Source organism: Sphaeramia orbicularis, chromosome 13 (genome assembly GCF_902148855.1).
Source record: "Sphaeramia orbicularis chromosome 13, fSphaOr1.1, whole genome shotgun sequence".
In the NCBI taxonomy this organism is placed as follows: domain Eukaryota; kingdom Metazoa; phylum Chordata; class Actinopteri; order Kurtiformes; family Apogonidae; genus Sphaeramia; species Sphaeramia orbicularis.
The window spans coordinates 8,240,635-8,258,777 of record NC_043969.1 but is presented as its reverse complement, the minus strand read 5'-3'; the positions used below and the strand labels follow the sequence as shown (position 1 = coordinate 8,258,777).

The following is an 18,143-nucleotide window of genomic DNA, read 5'->3' as shown; positions in this document are numbered from 1 at the left end:
CACAAGTCCATTAAAAAAAGAAAAAAAATGTAAGAACTCGTCAAAAGTGACAATGGCTTTATTGAACGTTTGAGGGTAAAGGGTTGTGTACTTGTATCAAATGATAAATTTTTTTTTACAAAGGACTGACCTGAGGTTTAATTACTGAACTAATGAACATTGGTTGTATGTTGAGTTTCTGACAACATTTATTTAAAGCCAACACTAGAAAACATCAGATGGTACCATTCGTTTTACTACAGTTTGTATAATTCAGATCTTGTTGAAGGCAGCCACATCCACAGACTGAACATATTCCTCAAAGGCGGTGATGGCTTCCTCCAGTAGATCTGTGCCCACTTTGTCATCCTCCACCACACAACCTATCTGCAGCTTCTTGATGCCGTAGCCCACTGGGACCAGCTTAGACTGCCCCCAGAGCAGCCCATCCATGGTCACGCTGCGGACACACTCCTCCAGTTTGGCCATGTCAGTTTCATCGTCCCAGGGCTTGACGTCAAGCAGGATCGAAGACTTGGCTATGAGAGCTGGCTTCTTAGACTTCTTGGCAGCATACTCAGCCAGGCGCTGTTCCTTGATTCTCGCCGCCTCCTCACTTTCTTCCTCATCGTCTGAGCCAAATAGGTCGAAGTCATCGTCGTTGTCATTGGCGTTACTTGAGGGTGGAGGTGTAGATGGGAGGACAAACTGACCCTTAGCCAATGGTAGACTGGGTCTTTCCCTTAGGAAGGACTGGATGTGGTTGTACCAGCGCATGAGGTGGCAGAGGTTTGATGAGGGAGCAGAGGGGATGGCATCAAATACTGCAGTGTCAGCCTGGGACGCCGCAAAGCCCTCGATGTAGCTTTTGTCTGCCAGGAAGTCATTAAGCGCTTTGAGACCGACTGACGTGCTCATATCACCAAATATCGTTTTTGTGGAAGCCGGGTGGGAGACCAGAGCCTGCGGAGGTTCATGTAGCGTGGGGAACTTGTGCCTGACAACTTCCTGCATAGGGACGTCATGAGTGAGGAGGGTTTCAGCAGTGTGGCCACTGGAAGAACCAAGGCAACAAAGTAACAGGTAATGAGTCATTGAGCTTAATTATCATGCACTAGCCCCCTAGGCACAAGTATGCTAAATTAAGACCTGACATGCATGTACAAGCCCACACACAGATGCACACCATTCACATCAAGAACACAATAGAGTCTTGTTAAAGTTTAATTCTGACTTCAGTATAAAAAACAACCTCATTAGTGATATAAATATCATGCAGCACAGATTGGTCCTTCAGTTTCTATGATATTCTGTTCTCTTCCACCACATATGCCAAGCCATTAATATTTTGTTCAACTGTTATGATTAACTTTAACCTGAGAGTAAAAACTGCACTGAGTATGGGTTTATTAAAAAATGAAATCACAGGAAGGGCTCGATGTCGATCTCCAGGGCTGAGCAGGGCATGGTCAGCTCGAAGCGGTTGATGACATCAGGGTGAAGGACACCAAGACGTCCCACGCTCTTTCCATGGACAAAGACTTCTGCGCAGCGACCGGGGAAAAAAGTGGAATCTGAGGGGGAAGAAAGTAAAAGCAGGAAACAACTAAAGTTATTTAATGTGAGATGACAAATGGATGCGGGGATCAGCTAGGCACTGGCAAAGACTTGTTCTTCATCTTGCTTATGTTCTATTCTTGAAATTTCCTTCTTCAACAATTACCACCCCCTTGCGCATTCGGAAAGTACCTTAAAAACCTACGCATCACCAGCGTTACAATATACCATCTGTTTGGTCAGGGTTTTCATGCTTGTGCAACTTCTCATAATTACTCAGACTCCAGAGACGCAAGTGCTGAATTAATTCCTTAGTTCTCTTAATTAAGGTATGTTGATGTATCCTTGTTGTCAGCTGCTAAGGTAAAGCTTGTGGTGTTTAAAGACAGGATAGAAGTTAGATTGTAACCATTTGTACATACATCATTGAAAGGGCCACAAAAGAAAGATCTTTGCGTGAAAATTTGAGTGCCATATTTTTGTAGCATCTACCTCCAGATGCAAAGTGGCCTCAACTGGACTTTCTGCCTTAGTCACTTTACACATAGATTTCTCCCTCCGAGTAAACTCAGAGTCCAGCGTGTCAGTCCACATCAGGAGCAAAGGTCACTGAGACAAATGCCACACTCCAGATGGAATAAAACTCCTCAAATCGATACAGAGATGAAAACACTCTTGTAATGTGAGAGGCATTTGCTCACTTTGTTCAAAAAACTGACATGCGAGCAGATAGACAGACTTGTCAGATTTAACAAGATACAAGAGTTGCTATGACAACAGCCCCACACACAGAGACATGGCATTCTCCCATAGTGCACTGCTTCTTCCCACGCTGCCTTGCTAATGGGTTCCAGAGCCCACTGCTTAGATGTTCACTCATCACTATGGACGAAGGCTTACAAAACACATGGACTGACCATGTGTGAGTGTTTGTGTGAGAACAGGAAACTGAAGTGGGGAATTTCTACCGTTTATTTCTGCCCCTTCTGTGTCTGCTCAGTGTAATAAATTGGTGGAATGTGCTTGCGTCGGCTCACACGTCATGTACTTGTACCATGAGCGGGATGCCATGGCAACTATATAAATAGCTCTGGTACATCTTAAATAACCAATCAGTCAATGAATATCCTACACTTGAGCCAGGCCACTTTCCACCCACTCTCCTCCAACTTTCAACGGAAACAGACAGACAGAGGGAGCCAAAATAACTGGCTGATGTTGTTAGTATATTGCATAGATTGTATTATCTTTTTAGACAGCTGGATAGAGAAATCACACAACTTCCTGTTGGATCCAGACATGCTCACACTGAAACTAATGCCTCATCCTGCATCCTGCTAAGACACAATGGCAAATCATTTGTAGTGTTTAATGATTAAGGGATGACTAATGTTTCAGTGTTTTGTTGTATGTGCTTATTTACTATTGTTCTTCTGACGACAATATATTAGAGAAAAAAAACTAAAAATGTTTAAACTTGGGGGAAAAAACATAAACTGAAAACAGAAAAATTACAGTAGCAGTCAAACAAGCAGGTCGTATATATTCTAAGTCTAGTACTATCAGCAAGTGCATTGACAAAAAAAACAAAAAAAACAGCGACAAACAGTTTGCCAAAAATCAAACTCAGTCCCTCTGTTTATGTATTGAGGACAGGAAAATATTAGACTGGGCACTGTAGTCTTAAGAAAGTGCCCTGCAGCATAACAGCAGAGATAGTGACATTTCAGTTATTTTATCCAAATAAATTACAGTATCTGTCTAGTGTGGTGAGAGAAGATGCCATCCATAGCACTGACAGTGTGGGTTACTGATTGTGACGACTATGGAGAGCTATTGCACACAGGAGTCATCTATAGGCTTCAGTTACGTACTTGGCAATGGTTGATGGTAGTAAGGAAACTGACAACACAAAATGAAGAATATTGCTGACAATTCTCTGAGCGCAGTAACACTGTGTATACAGAAACTGTAACTCAGGTTAAAAGATGAAGCACAAGAACACAAATCGAGGGGTGTTTACTGCAGAGAGTTTGGCTAACATTTCCACTGGTTACCTTTGTGTTCTCTGAACCCAAAGATTAACTTAATGTTTGGTTGAAATGTATAATTTTCTGGCTGCTCTTGTTTCTTGGCCTGTTTGGCCAATTATTGTTGTCATAGACACCCTCACAGACCTCAGCAGTTACTTGTACCATGTTGTTATTGCCTTTGCCAAGGCAGTAATGTAATCTTGCATGCATCTATTTGTTGGTTTGTCTGTCTGTCAGCAGGATTACGTAACAACTGCTGCACTAATTTTCATGAGACTTGGTGGAAGGGTAGGGCACTGTCCAAGGACAAACACATATTTTGGAGCAGATCCACTTAAAGGGGTGGAGCCTGGATTGTTTTCCTGCAGGATTCAACTGGTTTAATCTTTAACGACTTGAAGACATTTTTACCCCCATTATGAAAGCGATTTCAGTCTTATTTCATGTCCCATTTTATAGGGATCTGACTAGGATGATGTTCCCAATGAGGATACATTAATACTGAGTAATGGCCATGACCATTTTCTTGTTCAAGTATCAAGCACTCAATATAATCTCGCAGCTAATTATATGTTAGACTTTTAAAAGAATCTCTTCAGGCTGCACTGACAGCCTGCAGTTACTTTTCAAGGATCTTCAAAGCCTGTTGATTAATTGTCATGCAAATAACTGCAATTAACAATAATGCCAGAGGCCATTAAAGTTTCATTCTAACAATAGTAATTATATATACAATTTTACTTACATTAGGTATCTATTGAACTCATAACAGAAGACAGATGGGGTGCAATGACACAATGTCATTAAAAGAGCACTCGTCAAATGGTATAAAATTGTGTGGAAATAATGAATTTTTTTTTTTTCTATTAGTTCAACCCAAATGTTTTAATAGACGTGAATGGAGACTATTACTACAAGTATGCAGAGTAATCACTGTTAGCAGAAATATTTGCAGTAAGACACATTTAATAATGACCATGAAACTAAAACAATGAATCAAGATTCAGTGAAAAGAAATAGTCCTTTACAGTGACTTAAATCTTTTAAATGTTTGAACCAGTAACACCAGCAAAATACCTGAAAATAACTACTGTTTACACCTGAAGAAGCAACATCTTCTTCCATGATGCAATGCTTTCTGAGAAAAAGGTCTAAAGTGCAACAGTCCACTGCAGGTTCAGTTCAAAAACACTAATGCTCATCATCAAAAGAGCACATGGGTGAACACTCAGGGTCAATTACTGAACACAGAGGAGTCATGTGACCATGGTTACTTTTCTAGCAATGGGTGTGTGGGCTGAGACCTTGCATTGGACACAGTTGTTAAGTGAAACAGCAGCATCTGTCTCTTAAGTGGACTACATTTTTGACCCATTATTTCATCTTTCTCTTCCTGGTGAGTGGAGGAAACTCAGCTGACGTGTATTCCCTCAGTGGGAACCTCAGCCACTCACTCTAAGCTGTGCTGGGAGTCATGTTGGCTCAGCTGTACTGCTGTTTTACTGGTGATGGACACATCCTGAGGCAGAATGTTAGCCAGGTGAGCTCTTAGACCAGGCCATGACCTTGTAATGGGGTTAAGGAGACACTAACATATGTGGGGAAATTAGGCTAATGGTGCATAGCATGGAAAAGCGGGGAAACCGTATGTGTCTGTTTCAAGCTTTTGCATTAGTGCACACTGTGAAAGCACGTCCATTTCATCTGCCTTTTAAGTGTGCGTGCATGTGCCTGTCAGATGGACAGTCTTAAGCACCCGTGGGTGGGTGTTGTATGTGCCAGTCTGTCTCGCTACTCAGCACTGCAGTGGGTGATGTGACTCCCATGCACTCACCCACACTGCAGACTTGACACACTCTCATACCTTTTCTTGCTCATGCCTCCAGCCGTCGCCCCATTGCTCTACTGCCCCCACACTCCTCTCCTCTCTTTTCTGCATTCTCCAGTCACATCACTCCAATCCAATATCCCTCCATTCTCTTGAGCTCCCATGTCTACCTTACTCTCTCCTCATCACTCTCGTTCACTGATACTTGAGCCCATTGATTTGCAGTCTGAATGGGCCAGCAGAGCCATAGCAGATATCATGCAGCGTGACCTTGGAGCACTCAGGACAAGGATGGAGATGGGGCAAGTGGGTGCTGGAGTACTAGGTAGGATGAGTCAAACTAGATGACTTCCTCTGAAAACGTGTTTACATGATAATGCTTTTTTTCATTCATAGATGGACAATACGGTATTTTCCTATTACCTATCAGTTATACAGTTGTTCTCAAAATTATTCATACCCCTGCCATTTTTTGTGATTTTTTCTTTTTGTAATGAAATGAATAAGTTTTGTTAGTTAGTTTGCGACTCATATGTGATAAACAAGTGAGGGAATAACAACAAATGATACTTGAAGAAATATTTTATTTCAGGAGTGTTTTATTAGTGGATTTCCAAAACATGCCAGTTCTAAATTATTCATACCCTAGGTTTACTAAGTCCAGTGTCTTTTCTTAATAGTCAGTTGAGTAGCCTTTGTTCTTGATGATGGTTCCAGTTAGTGTCCACAGGTTCTCTTATGTCTCCTGTGGGGTTTTGGTCATCTTGTCCTGGATCAAAGCCTCCAGCTGAGTCCAGTTAGATGGTCTCCTACCCATCACTCTGGTTTTCAGCTCCCTCCACAGATTCTCTAGATGATTTAGGTCAGGACTTTGACTGGTTCATGTCCTTGAACCACTGTTGCACTACCTTGATGGTATGCTTGGAGTCAGTGTCCTGCTTGGACGTCCAATCAGGACCAACGTGGAGTTTCTCAGCACTTTCACATTGTCATCCAGGATGTTGATATAATCATGTTAAATTCATGATGCCTTGTAACTTGATGAGGTTTCCTGTGCTACTAGCAGAGAAGCATCCTTGCATTATAGGTTATAACCATAGCATTATGTTGCTACCATCATAACAAAGGTATAAGGGTATCACGGGCAACCATCCAGCGAGTATTGCACAAAGGAGGTCTCCATGGATGCAGACCCAGGAAGATGCCACGACTCAGGATGAAACATTTGGAGGCTCGTCTGGCATTTGCTAGAGCTCTTCTTAATGAAAATCTAAGTCTGGAGGAAGCAAGGAGAAGCATACAAGCCAAAAAACACAGTACCAACCATCAAGCATGGTGGTGGCATCATCATTCTATGGGATTTGCATTTCTGCTAGTGGCACCAAGAAGATCATCAAGATACAGTCCATCATGAAAAAGGAGGATTATATCAACATCCTGGATGACAACATGAAAGCATCTGCTGAGAAATTCCACATGGTCCTGATTAGATGTCCCAGCAGGATAATGACCCCAAGCATACCGCCAAGGAAGTGCAGTAGTGGTTCAAGGACATGACCCAATCAAAGTCCTGACCTAAGTCATATAGAGAATCTGTAGAGGGAGCTGAAGACCAGAGTGATGGGTAGGAGACCATCCAACCGGACCCAGTTGGAGGCTTTGGTCAGGGAAGACTGGACCAAAATCCCACAGGAGACATAAGAGAGTCTGTGGACACAACAGGAACTATCATCCAGAACAAAGGCTACTCTACTGACTATTAAGAAAAGACACTGGACTTAGTAAACCTAGGGTACGAATACTTTTGAACATGCCGTTTTTTGGAAATCCATTAATAAAATACTCCTGAAAAAGTATTTCTTCAAGTATCACTCGTTGTTATTCCTTCACTTGTATATCACATGTAAGTCACAATCAAACTTGACAAAACTCATTCATTTCACCACAAAAACATAAAAAAAAATAAAATAAAAAAAAATGGCAGGGGTATGAATAATTTTGAGGATGACTGTAGTTATCCATAATCTTAAAAATGGATTATTATTGATGAGTGGTTATTCTTGAGAAACTCTTTTTGACCAAGGAATGAAACCAGAATGGCCATTTCTTTTCCATATCAAAATCTGTAAACAAAGAGGCACTGAATCATTTATTGATTTTTTGTGTCACAGGAGAGACATGATTTTTAAAGGATGTGATTAGAGGTAAAGCGGTTGTATTGACTTCCGTGTACTACTACTATTAATGCATTCAGTAGCATCTCTCTGTCTCAGCTCTGTGGTGCAGAAAGATGTACAGCAGGTAACAGCTACTTTTCATACATTTTACTGCCATTATTATTATCATTATTATACAGACATTATAAAGATTCTCTTATTTTTGACCTCAAAGAACTAAAGAGGATGAGTGCCCCCGACAGCCACGCTACTCAGAAGTGTGGGAGTGCGTATGCAAGGTGGAATGACTGATTGAGAAAACTAAAACTTCAAATCATGATTCAGAGTCTCACTGGAAAAACATACTGATTGGCCTGTGCAATACTCAAGTCGCCCCTCTCTGATTACTGATCTCACAGGAACAGATCAGCTGTATCGTAACATGAATCCTCACCAAGTCATACCTTTATTTCCTATTTAACAACAGAACTTAGAAGTCATCACACTCCATTTCCCCTTTAATGCAAATCCACAGTGACTATTGTTGTGCCAGTTAGATGTCACTTCAAGTAAATGTAGTTTAATGGATTGATGTGCTCTTCTAGGGTTCAAAACAGCCTTTCAGTGCAGGATTCTTTTGACATGAAGTTGTGATGCAACAGGGCTGACCTAGCCATCTCATTCATGATGACTTAAGAGAGAAAAGCTTTGAACATTTGCACACTTGCCTTGATGCATTTCATCATTACTGACAAAGTGATGTTGGCTGAAGCAAGTTTTTGGCCCATATAAGCCATAAACCACTGATGATGACAAAACATGACAGGGCCTTTGCACGTTAAGGCTGCTTAGGTTCCCTTTCTGTCATAGTTATTGAGATTTGTGAGGTCAAAGTAAAGAATTTTCCCCACAGATGTTCAATACCATTCATTTTCTTAAAGTTTGTGAAGCTGCCACCCATGACATGCACGTATGCAAAACACACCTGTTTGTCCTTATCTGGCTCATGACAAATGAAAACTGACAAAATATATCATTGTGTACAAAAAATTGGCTGACAGTCTCTGCTATCACTGTGTTCTATCACCCATTAGTGTATTTCCATGATTTCCCCCCAGAAATCCTTTGTCTGTCAACACATTTCTGGACTAAAATGCTGAAAATCTACAACTGTGATAATGGAGGTAAGTGTGTACACTGTTCTATTTTATTTTATGTTCTAGTCACTTTGATTTAGAACTGTGCATATTTGGAGAGTTTAGCAAAAAAAAGGGGACTTGATTTACTAATTTTATAAACCATGAGGATAAGAGTTCCATAGATCTGAAAAAACAACAAGTCACAAATAAATTTTAAGTTGAGGCACAAACAGGGCAAAATATGAATGGGGCCGAGTACATGACACACTGGTAACAAACAATGCACAGCTGCAGTTATTCATAGTCTGGATTTATATAATCTCAACAAAACCTGCCTTTTGACCTCAAGTGACACACTGGGATTTTCTCTTCCATGTATAAATCCAGTCTTAAGATATTTATCACCAAAGCTAGTGCTTAAGTACTAACACAGTATCACACAGACCTGGCTGTCAGTTCCCCCCCCTCCACAGGTTCTCACCGTCTGCAGCCTGGATGTGGTAGCCATCTCCACGGGCTGACTTCACTTCCAGCAGCTGCATGGCTCGGTCAAGCAGGCCGTGGATCACCTCAAAGCCTGGGCTCTTGTTGTAGTAAACGGCACAGAAGCGCCGGCTGTTCCTCGCCCCGACATCTGGTTGGTGGGAAGGGGGGGGTGGGGGTTAGGGACAAATCAACACTAGGGATATTCTAGATTTAGTGCTATATGAATATTATGTACTGCATTCCCCTAGTAAACTCCATTCACAGGGGGAAATTAATTGCGAGTTCTTAACTAAATTGTACATAGCATGACACTGTGCTAATATTCCTCAGCATTCCTATATATTTCAGGTCTTTTTGAATCAAAGCTCTAAAACCAGCTTCGTGACATTATCAGGTTCTCTGAAAACAAAGCAAACAACGGGGTAAAGCCAATGTATCTATGTGATTTCTGTTATGTAAGGCGAGATTAATTTCTCCATCATTTCACACATTCTTACACCTACCTTTGGTGTCATCTTTCAGCACCACATCAGATATCTCAAACAGTTTGAGGGGAAGGGGCATCTTCCTGTTGGCTGCTATGGTTTTCAGCAGGCCTGGCAGTAAAGTAGTGCGCGCCACCTGGTGGAAGAAAGACAGAAATGAAGATAGGAACAGTGCCGACAGTCTGTCAGAGTGGAGGAGAGCGACCTCTTCTGAGAAAATATCTCTACAGCTTCTGAGATTGTTCACTTAAAATTATCTTCTAATAAATAGTTTGATTCAGAGTCGGTGTCTAATAAAAAGCACAGCAGCCACTTGACCTGTTCAACCTCTGTTCACTTACAGATCAACTTAAACCCTCTTTTTTCTCTGTTACCTGGAATTCCGCTGTCTTGGGGTTGGAGATGTGAACCGCCCTGGTTTCTGAGATCTTCTTTCCAAGCTTATCTCCAATGTCTTCTTGAGAGCACTACACAAGAGGAGACAACAGATAGACTGCTTTGACTTGTTCAAAGGGAAAAAAACACAGCAACAGCTTGATGTGCATCTTCGCGTCTGTTTCTTACCAGGGCAAAGTTTAGCGCTTCTGTGAACCCAGCAGCTGCCAGGTCTTGTCTCAACAGCTCTGTCAGTTTATTGAGTGGGAACTGTATACAAAGTTAATACACAGAAATACACAGGTTTTTGATAGAATGTCTTTAACAGTGTCACATCAAATAGGCTCCAAGACCAGAAAACCTACTGACCTGATTGGCTACGGTGTAGGTACGTGGCGTGGTACGGGTAATGTTGTTGAAACCATATGCTATGGCAGCATCCTCCATGATGTCACAGGCATGGATGACATCGGAACGTGTTGGCGGGATCTCTACCTCAATCTCATCACCAACGCCCGTAGCCCGGGAGAGCAGACACATCCGGGTCAGCAGTTGGGCAATGTTTTCTGTAGACTCACTGTTAGGAGGTACAAAGTAGTGATGTGACATTCACGAACTAATCGAATCTTTTGAACGGCTCTTTGAAACGAACGATGGGAACCGATTCTTCGTAAAGAGCCATTCATTTTTTTTTTTTTTTTAAAGGAGGGAGTGTCCGATTGCCTGTCAATTTAGCGTCACTGGGGAGGCATTGGCTTTATATACAGAGTAGAAGTGAGAGATCTCCTGATGTGATATCATTTTGATATTTACATTAGCGATATCAGGTATTTTGCAATGTTACTTTAAGTATTTTATTTACACTACAGTTTTTTAGGTATTTAAGTACTGTAATTGCAGTGATTAATCACTGTTGTGTTTTGTGCAATTTTTTTCTGTTTGTTTACTCACATTTATTGTTCTTGTTCTGAGAACTGCACTACAGTTTAGGAATTTAAGTAATTGCAGGGATTAATCACTGTTGTGTTTTGTGCAATTTTTTCCATGTTTACACACATTTATTGTTCTTGTTTTGATCCATCCATCCATCCATTATTGTCCATTATTAATGTTCTTGTTTTGAGGAGAATAAAATGTTATTTCATAAGAAAATGTTTATTTTCTTCTTCATTTTTAGGCTACAGACTAGTCCACATAATGTACTGTGATGTGTTTTGTCAAATTCCAGCATTTGCCTAATGTCACCTCTCATGTCATGAATTTAGCCCACACCTTTTAACTAACTATTCTTTTTTACAGTAAGATAATATTTACTGCCGCACCAATTAAACACCTTTAAAATGTAATGTCAATCATCACGTGTAGCCTATTTAGTCATTAAAACATTGGTGTTTCAAAATAATGCAAAAAACATAAAAGAGGCCGTCTTTTGAACGGCTCTTTTCAGTGAACGGCTCCTGATTGAACGGTTCCCTTCAAAGAGCCAAAAGTCCCATCACTAGTACAAAGTGACCGATTAGGTTGCTGTTTATGTGTCAGGAATGGAAATGTGCAGCCGTAAGCTATAGATTACCAAGCATGCAATATACTCCTTTATTTTGTACTTTTTAAGTTATGGTCCAAATGACTTACTTGATGCCAACTTTGTGATTGATAAACTCGCTGGAGAGCCTCTCTTTCCTGTACGCCAGCTCCTGAAGTCAGTGCAAACAGGATATGATAAGTATGAGATTATTAAAGCAAGTGAAGTTTACCTCTGTGTGTTTTAAAAACAAGATAATATTAATATTCAGTGCATTAAACCATTAAACAACATTTAAAAAAAAAAAAAAAAAAAAAGGTAAAAAGTATTGACAGTGAATGCATTTACCGGGTAAGTGCAGATCCTACCGTCCGGACACACCACTTCAGCCTCCTCAACACTAAAAGACAAAGTATCATCACAAACTCTATTACTATTATCACTGTCACTGTAGTAGGTCATTGTACCTGTACTTTTTTTAAAATCTCAAACTCTCATACTCTCATTGAATTGTTTTGTCTAAATATAGTCAGTATTAACGATGGGACTTACGTGAAAGGCTTTGAGCAATACTGGCTGAACATGGTGACCATCATGTCCAACACAATCTTGGCCTAAAAGGGACATTATATTTTAGTGGATTTTTGACAATAATACAGTGTGAACAGTATTGTATGAGGAGAGAATTTTTTTGTTTTTTGGTTATACCTTGGTCAGATCTGTGGCTGTGCACTCAATGAAGACATTCTTTGTCTTCAGGGTGATTTTAGTATGGTCCCCTGAAATGTTAACCAAATGTGTCATTGTCACATTAAAAAAGGAAAACCAAATTGATAATTTTTGCCAGTTAGGTTTCAGATTTCTCATATTTCCCTTGATGATGAACCATACTATGTGTAACAATCAGGACAAACCACAAATAAAAAGACATACAACACAACTGACCATTGATGATAGGAGGCATAGACAGGACAATGCCATTGCTGTCATAAATGATAGGATACACAGGCTTGTCTTCAATAATGTGAAGGTAATGTTTCAGGTGACTGTCGCTCTGTTTAAGACAGAAAGCAATTCTGAGTTAGCACCTCTGAAACAGAAAAGATGTTCACATAACATATGTCCAATTAGTTCGTCCTTTACCTTGTAGAGGCTCATGAGCTGTGTGGCAGTGTACTCTTTGGTCTGGTTGAGGGGTTTAAAACAGATGTCTCCAGGAGGTTTGGCCGTGTATGTGAACGGACCAGAGATGGTGTCCAGGTCATGAGTCCCAATTGCCACCAAGCTCCTCTTTCTAGAAAGACAGCGGATAAATACAGTACAATTTGAAAACATAGATTAGATGAGACTTTATTGATCCCACAACGGGGAAATTCATTGTCATCTTGAAATAAAATATCTTTGTTTAGCCACCTTGCAAGCACTAAACAAAAATGTTGCACAACATCCACCATTTGCAATGTACTCAGCCATGTACACAACAACTGTCAGATTCACTGTAATAAAAGGAATACAATACAGTCATCCTACACAACAGCATGGCCCTTCCATGTTTTATTACTTCATCACATTTCAGCAGGTTTAACGTTTCTTTGAAAACTAAGGCGAGCAGTTCAAAATCTAGTGTTTGGACAGATTGGAAAATTAAAAAATTTCTTCAATGCTTAGACCATAAGCTGCAGCTAAACAAATACCATATCAGTGGATGTAACATCACAGAAACAACTATGTTGTTAGTTTCATACATGACTTGAGATTTAAGAGGTAATGTAAAATGCAGGCAGCATCACCACTTTGAAGCCTCTGCAAAACCTCTCCGAGGTGAGACAAAACCATTTACTGTATGTGTGTAGCTCATAAATCAATTGTACAATTCTTCCAATTAAGATGGTGGTACAAAGGATGTAGTGAACTAAGTGCTGGAAAAAAAGATTTAGGTTTCTCAGGTTGCACAAGCTATTGACCAACTATTATCAAAGCTGCTAAGGTGGTATGCTATATGGGCTTTTAACTGAGATGAAATTGTAAAAATCCATACTGATGTCCAGATGCATTTAGAGCTGTTAATAACAGATTTTTCAGAAAGCTTAAACATTTACAGTGATATTTGACCATCACTCTCTGAAGTTACACTTGTGACAAAATACTTTCTATGCGTGCCAAACTGAATGCATATTCTCTGCAATTTTATAATACAGTCCCAGCAAAACAGGTTGGTCAGTCCTTGCTACACCATTCTGCCAATTGCTTTTGCATGACATAGCTGAAAACACAGTTCATTTACCATTTGCAGGATCATTTTTAAATATTGGGCTTTAATTGTTTAAGGAGTGAAAACTGCCTTTTCCACTCATATTTATAGTGCATTGTGTTCATATTTATGGTGTATAGAGCATCTCTAATATAGCCAATAGGTACAAAGATTTTAACTGCACCATCAGATTAAACAATAAACAAAAAGGACTGATGAGCAAAAGTTGCACTGGAATACTTAAAGGAAGACATGATAGTCATGGTAAGATACCACAGCCCTATGCCAAAAATATACACAGAATAAATACATTTCTCTGGCATTTTGGCCTGAATGACATTGATTTACTAGGAAATATAGAGCTAGTTGGAGCCAGTCTGACCTGCAGATGTTCTGGTGGAGTTTCTCCTGCAGCTCAATGAAGCTGTCATAGCGCTCCTGAGTAAAGGTGATGTTCCTCAACACTGCAGCCACTGCATGGGGTCGAACTGCTGCTGTCTGGACAGAGGAGAATGAAAAACACAATCACAAATCATCAAGAAGTAGAGATTAAAAAAATTAAATGAGAAAAATGTAAAAATCCACTCACCTCCTTAGTGATAATCAGTCTCTGAGGCTGCCCACTCACTGGGCTGACACGTGTGTAACGTGGGGCATCCAACCTAGGATAAAAACATAACATTTTTGTCTAGATTAATACAATTCCACATGCCTCGTCTTCAGTAGAGGAGAACCATATTTCAGCAATACAGGCCTGGTTGATTACAGCTGTGAAAAACAAGTAGTGAAAAAAATATTTACTGAAATAAAAATACTATCAGAGTAAATAAAAACTAAAATGGAATAAAAACATATATAATGAACAATATAACATTATTATAAATTTGAACAGGTAAAATTCAGCTTGATAACTGTTGATGTTGATTGAGAATAAAATGTCTTTCTATTGGGAGAGGGGCTTTAATAAGCAATGGTTTTGTAAATTGTAATTGATGTTATACATTTATTCATCCCCATTTTTTCAGCTTCTATAAATTATTTTCCTCATAAATTATCAAAATGTGACAGCTTTACTCAAAAAAAGACTGTTCATTCCAAAGGACATTCTATAAAGAAATATATATAGCCTATATATATGAAAAATCTGTGGCATCATGCTGCTTCCAATCATGGCAATTATTTAATGTAAAAAAGCCTAAACTTTTACTTATTGGTTCTCAGGAAGATAATAAAAATAAATGAATAAACACACAAACAAAAAAAGTCCATATACATAATAAAAATATGAAGGCAACCATACAACTGTTTGGTCTGTATTAACTAGCTAATCAAGGCTAAAGTAGACGTGGCAGTAATTTAGTCTTGATTTTAAAGTACAGCATGTCATTTTGTAAAACAAGATACTACTCACTTATTCTTGAAAACCTGCAATCCACGGACCAACCCCTCAAGGCAAAGTAGGTCATAGCGGTTAGCTGGTACATCAATTTTGTACAGAATCACATCAGAAGCTCCTGAAGCTTTGGAGTCACCCTGTTCTTTGCTGATTAGTTCCTTCTCCGAAGTCTAAAGGGGTCACAGCAGAGGATGGACTACTTACATGACACACCAATACATATCTTCTCAATCTTAAATAGTCTTCTAAACTTATTAAATACGACTAGAGCAGCACTACAATGTCAAATGCCCATGAATTAAGTGAGACAGAATATATGCTGTCATATTATGACAGGACACAAAGGGTTGGACTTCCATTAAGATATTTACTCACAATTTCATCCAGCTCCAGTCCAAATTCAAAGCACAGTTCGTCAAACTCCTCATCAGCTAAAACAAGATAAAAAAAAAAAAGATACATGAGTAAAACAGGTTTGAAAATATATTACCTTCTAATCTCTGTGATAAGTAACTTATTCTATCACGAAGTTAACTTCAACGCTCTTTTTCGGGGGCCTTCCTAATCCGAATGACAAATGGCATGGAATAACTAATGACCTAACCCTAACCCCCAACCCCTAGCCTCTAACCCTAACCCTAACCCCTAACCCTAGTGGTCATTCGTTATTCCATGCCATTTGTCATTCGGATTAGTCAAGCCCCCTGTTCGGGTTTAAATGACAGAACGAATGAATGATGCAATCACGTTGAGATCCACAGTAATACAGCCAGCCACGCATTGTACGCACTTTGTGCAATCACAGACATTAGCATAATAAGATGAATGTCAAGAACGTCCCGAAGTACAGTCAAACGTAGATTTTTGTCATCTCAGCATGGTAAATGTTAAATAAGTACTAGCTAGTGTTTGTTAAAGTTAGCTACTTGTGAACAGCTGCTAGCAGTCTAGCTACTTCTGATGAACCAAATTATTCCGTTTTTACCGACAAGAGAAAACTTGCAAATAAGGGAAACTCTTTGTCAGTCATATAAGTCGAAAATAAGTTTGACTTACTGTATGTTCTGCCCAAAGCTCTGAAGAGAAGATCCCTATTTACTCCGACAGTCGGCATGTTGCCTGCTAATCTTCCACAGCCCTATGGAAAAGGACCCCACTAGCCGGCTGTAGCTGTCTGGAGCGGTGCCTGAGTGAAACTAAACTATGAGCATTACCAACATTTTATATGAGCAACTTTTTCATGTCTTCATTTGTATTTTTCCGTGGCGTGTCACATAGAAGAAAAGGACAAAAGAACAAGTAAAACAATGACAATTAAAGTAAACTAATGTAGAATTTGTAAAAGTATCTACCTTCTATATATATATATATATATATATATATATATATATATATATATATATATATATATATATATATGTGTGTGTGTGTGTGTGTGTGTGTGTGTGTGTGTGTGTGATGTAGGTTATATATGAAACCATTCGATTTTACACAATTATGTATTATAATTATGAAAATTGCCATTTCATAAAAGAGTAAAGATAGGGTATCCCACATGCTGTATTTATCCATACCATTATTGTCGGTTAGCATGAGGAGCACTTTTTTTAGCCACACTGGAGTCTTTTGTGTCAAATCCACAATCACTCACATCAAAGCTGCCTGGAAACCAATTTTTTCAAGGTCTTGAGACAGATCTGCAGGAACATAAAAGAAGTGCAATGGAAGCTATGTATGCTTTAGATGTCAATGATTACTTTTTTAAGCCTAAAAGATGACATCTATGGTTTTCATTAAGAGTAGCCTATTGTTAAAAAAAAGAGACAAAAAAAAAAAAAAAAAAACTACTTCTAAATCTAATATGTGAATAGTTCTATTTATGCTAATAGGCATCAGCCGATCAGCCAAATAGATAGGATTTTTGCAAGACTGCTGGTAGCTACAGAAGTTTAAAACTAGTGATAGAGTCATTCCAATCCAGCGATGATGGATTAACCATATCCTCCCATTTGTAGTCAGATGAGGGAGTGATGGAACTAATGGATTATTACCCTGATGTAAAAGAAGAGTGGGCAGTAAGCCTCATTTCACAGTTTTATTTTTCACAGTAACAAGTCAGTCTCCCATCTGCTTGTCTTTGTGCTGCCACTGTATGACACTGCAAGAGTGAGTCATTCCACTGTCAGTAACACACACACACCCACATGCACACATTTTCATTGGTCCATGTTCCCTGAGGTCCATAACAATGCAACAGTCAACACCAAAGAAGGGCCATTATTTTTACAGAAAATATATACTTTCATACAATTACAGTAGAAAAATGCAGAAATTACACATAAGATTGTTCCATAAAGTGCAGAAATCCTAAAGAACATTAAGTACAATTCAGAAGATTATAAAAATTCACAAATTTTGAAAGAAACGTTTATGACAAGTCTGCTCCCCGCACTCAACCACTGTGTTTGTAAAGCAGATACATATTGTATTATGTGGGGAAAAACGAGAAGTACTGTTCAACAGCTGCCCTTGTGTCACAGTCATCTGCATTAAAACAATGAAAGTGTTTTGACAGTTGGGTGCTCCCACTGTCTGTATGCACACATGTTTGTGTGTATGTGTGTGTGTTTCTCTTGTAAAATCAAATGTAGATGCACAGTCTGAAACCAAATGAGAAAAAAAAATGCTGTTTTCTTGTTCTGGATTAATCACTGATGCATTCATTAGATACACTGCAGATTCATAAAACTAAAAACAACAAATGATTATGAATGATGGTATGAACCACGAAGGTTAGGCCTACAGTAATTACAATGAGCTTTATTATTACTAGCATACAACACATACAATACTTTTGTACTGCACTGTTTCATAAGGTTTTCAATGTCATATTTTCTTTTTACACTGCGTACTTTATACTTTATACTGTAGCCAAG

General features: G+C 39.3%; 1 protein-coding gene across 1 annotated transcript; it reads right to left on the bottom strand.

The window, feature by feature from the left end:
- Positions 1–42: 42 nt before the first annotated feature.
- farsb (phenylalanyl-tRNA synthetase subunit beta) lies at positions 43–16,390 on the bottom strand. Its single transcript, XM_030152927.1, has 18 exons — positions 16,264–16,390; positions 15,583–15,638; positions 15,223–15,377; positions 14,401–14,473; positions 14,194–14,309; positions 12,704–12,854; positions 12,506–12,614; positions 12,269–12,339; positions 12,113–12,174; positions 11,909–11,960; positions 11,671–11,732; positions 10,408–10,615; positions 10,228–10,308; positions 10,038–10,130; positions 9,682–9,799; positions 9,174–9,326; positions 1,406–1,553; positions 43–1,033 (listed from the first exon to the last, which is right to left on the bottom strand). Exons 1-18 carry the CDS (start codon positions 16,319–16,321, stop codon positions 253–255), a joined length of 2,547 nt encoding a protein of 848 aa, XP_030008787.1. The 5' UTR covers positions 16,322–16,390; the 3' UTR covers positions 43–252.
- Positions 16,391–18,143: the final 1,753 nt, after the last annotated feature.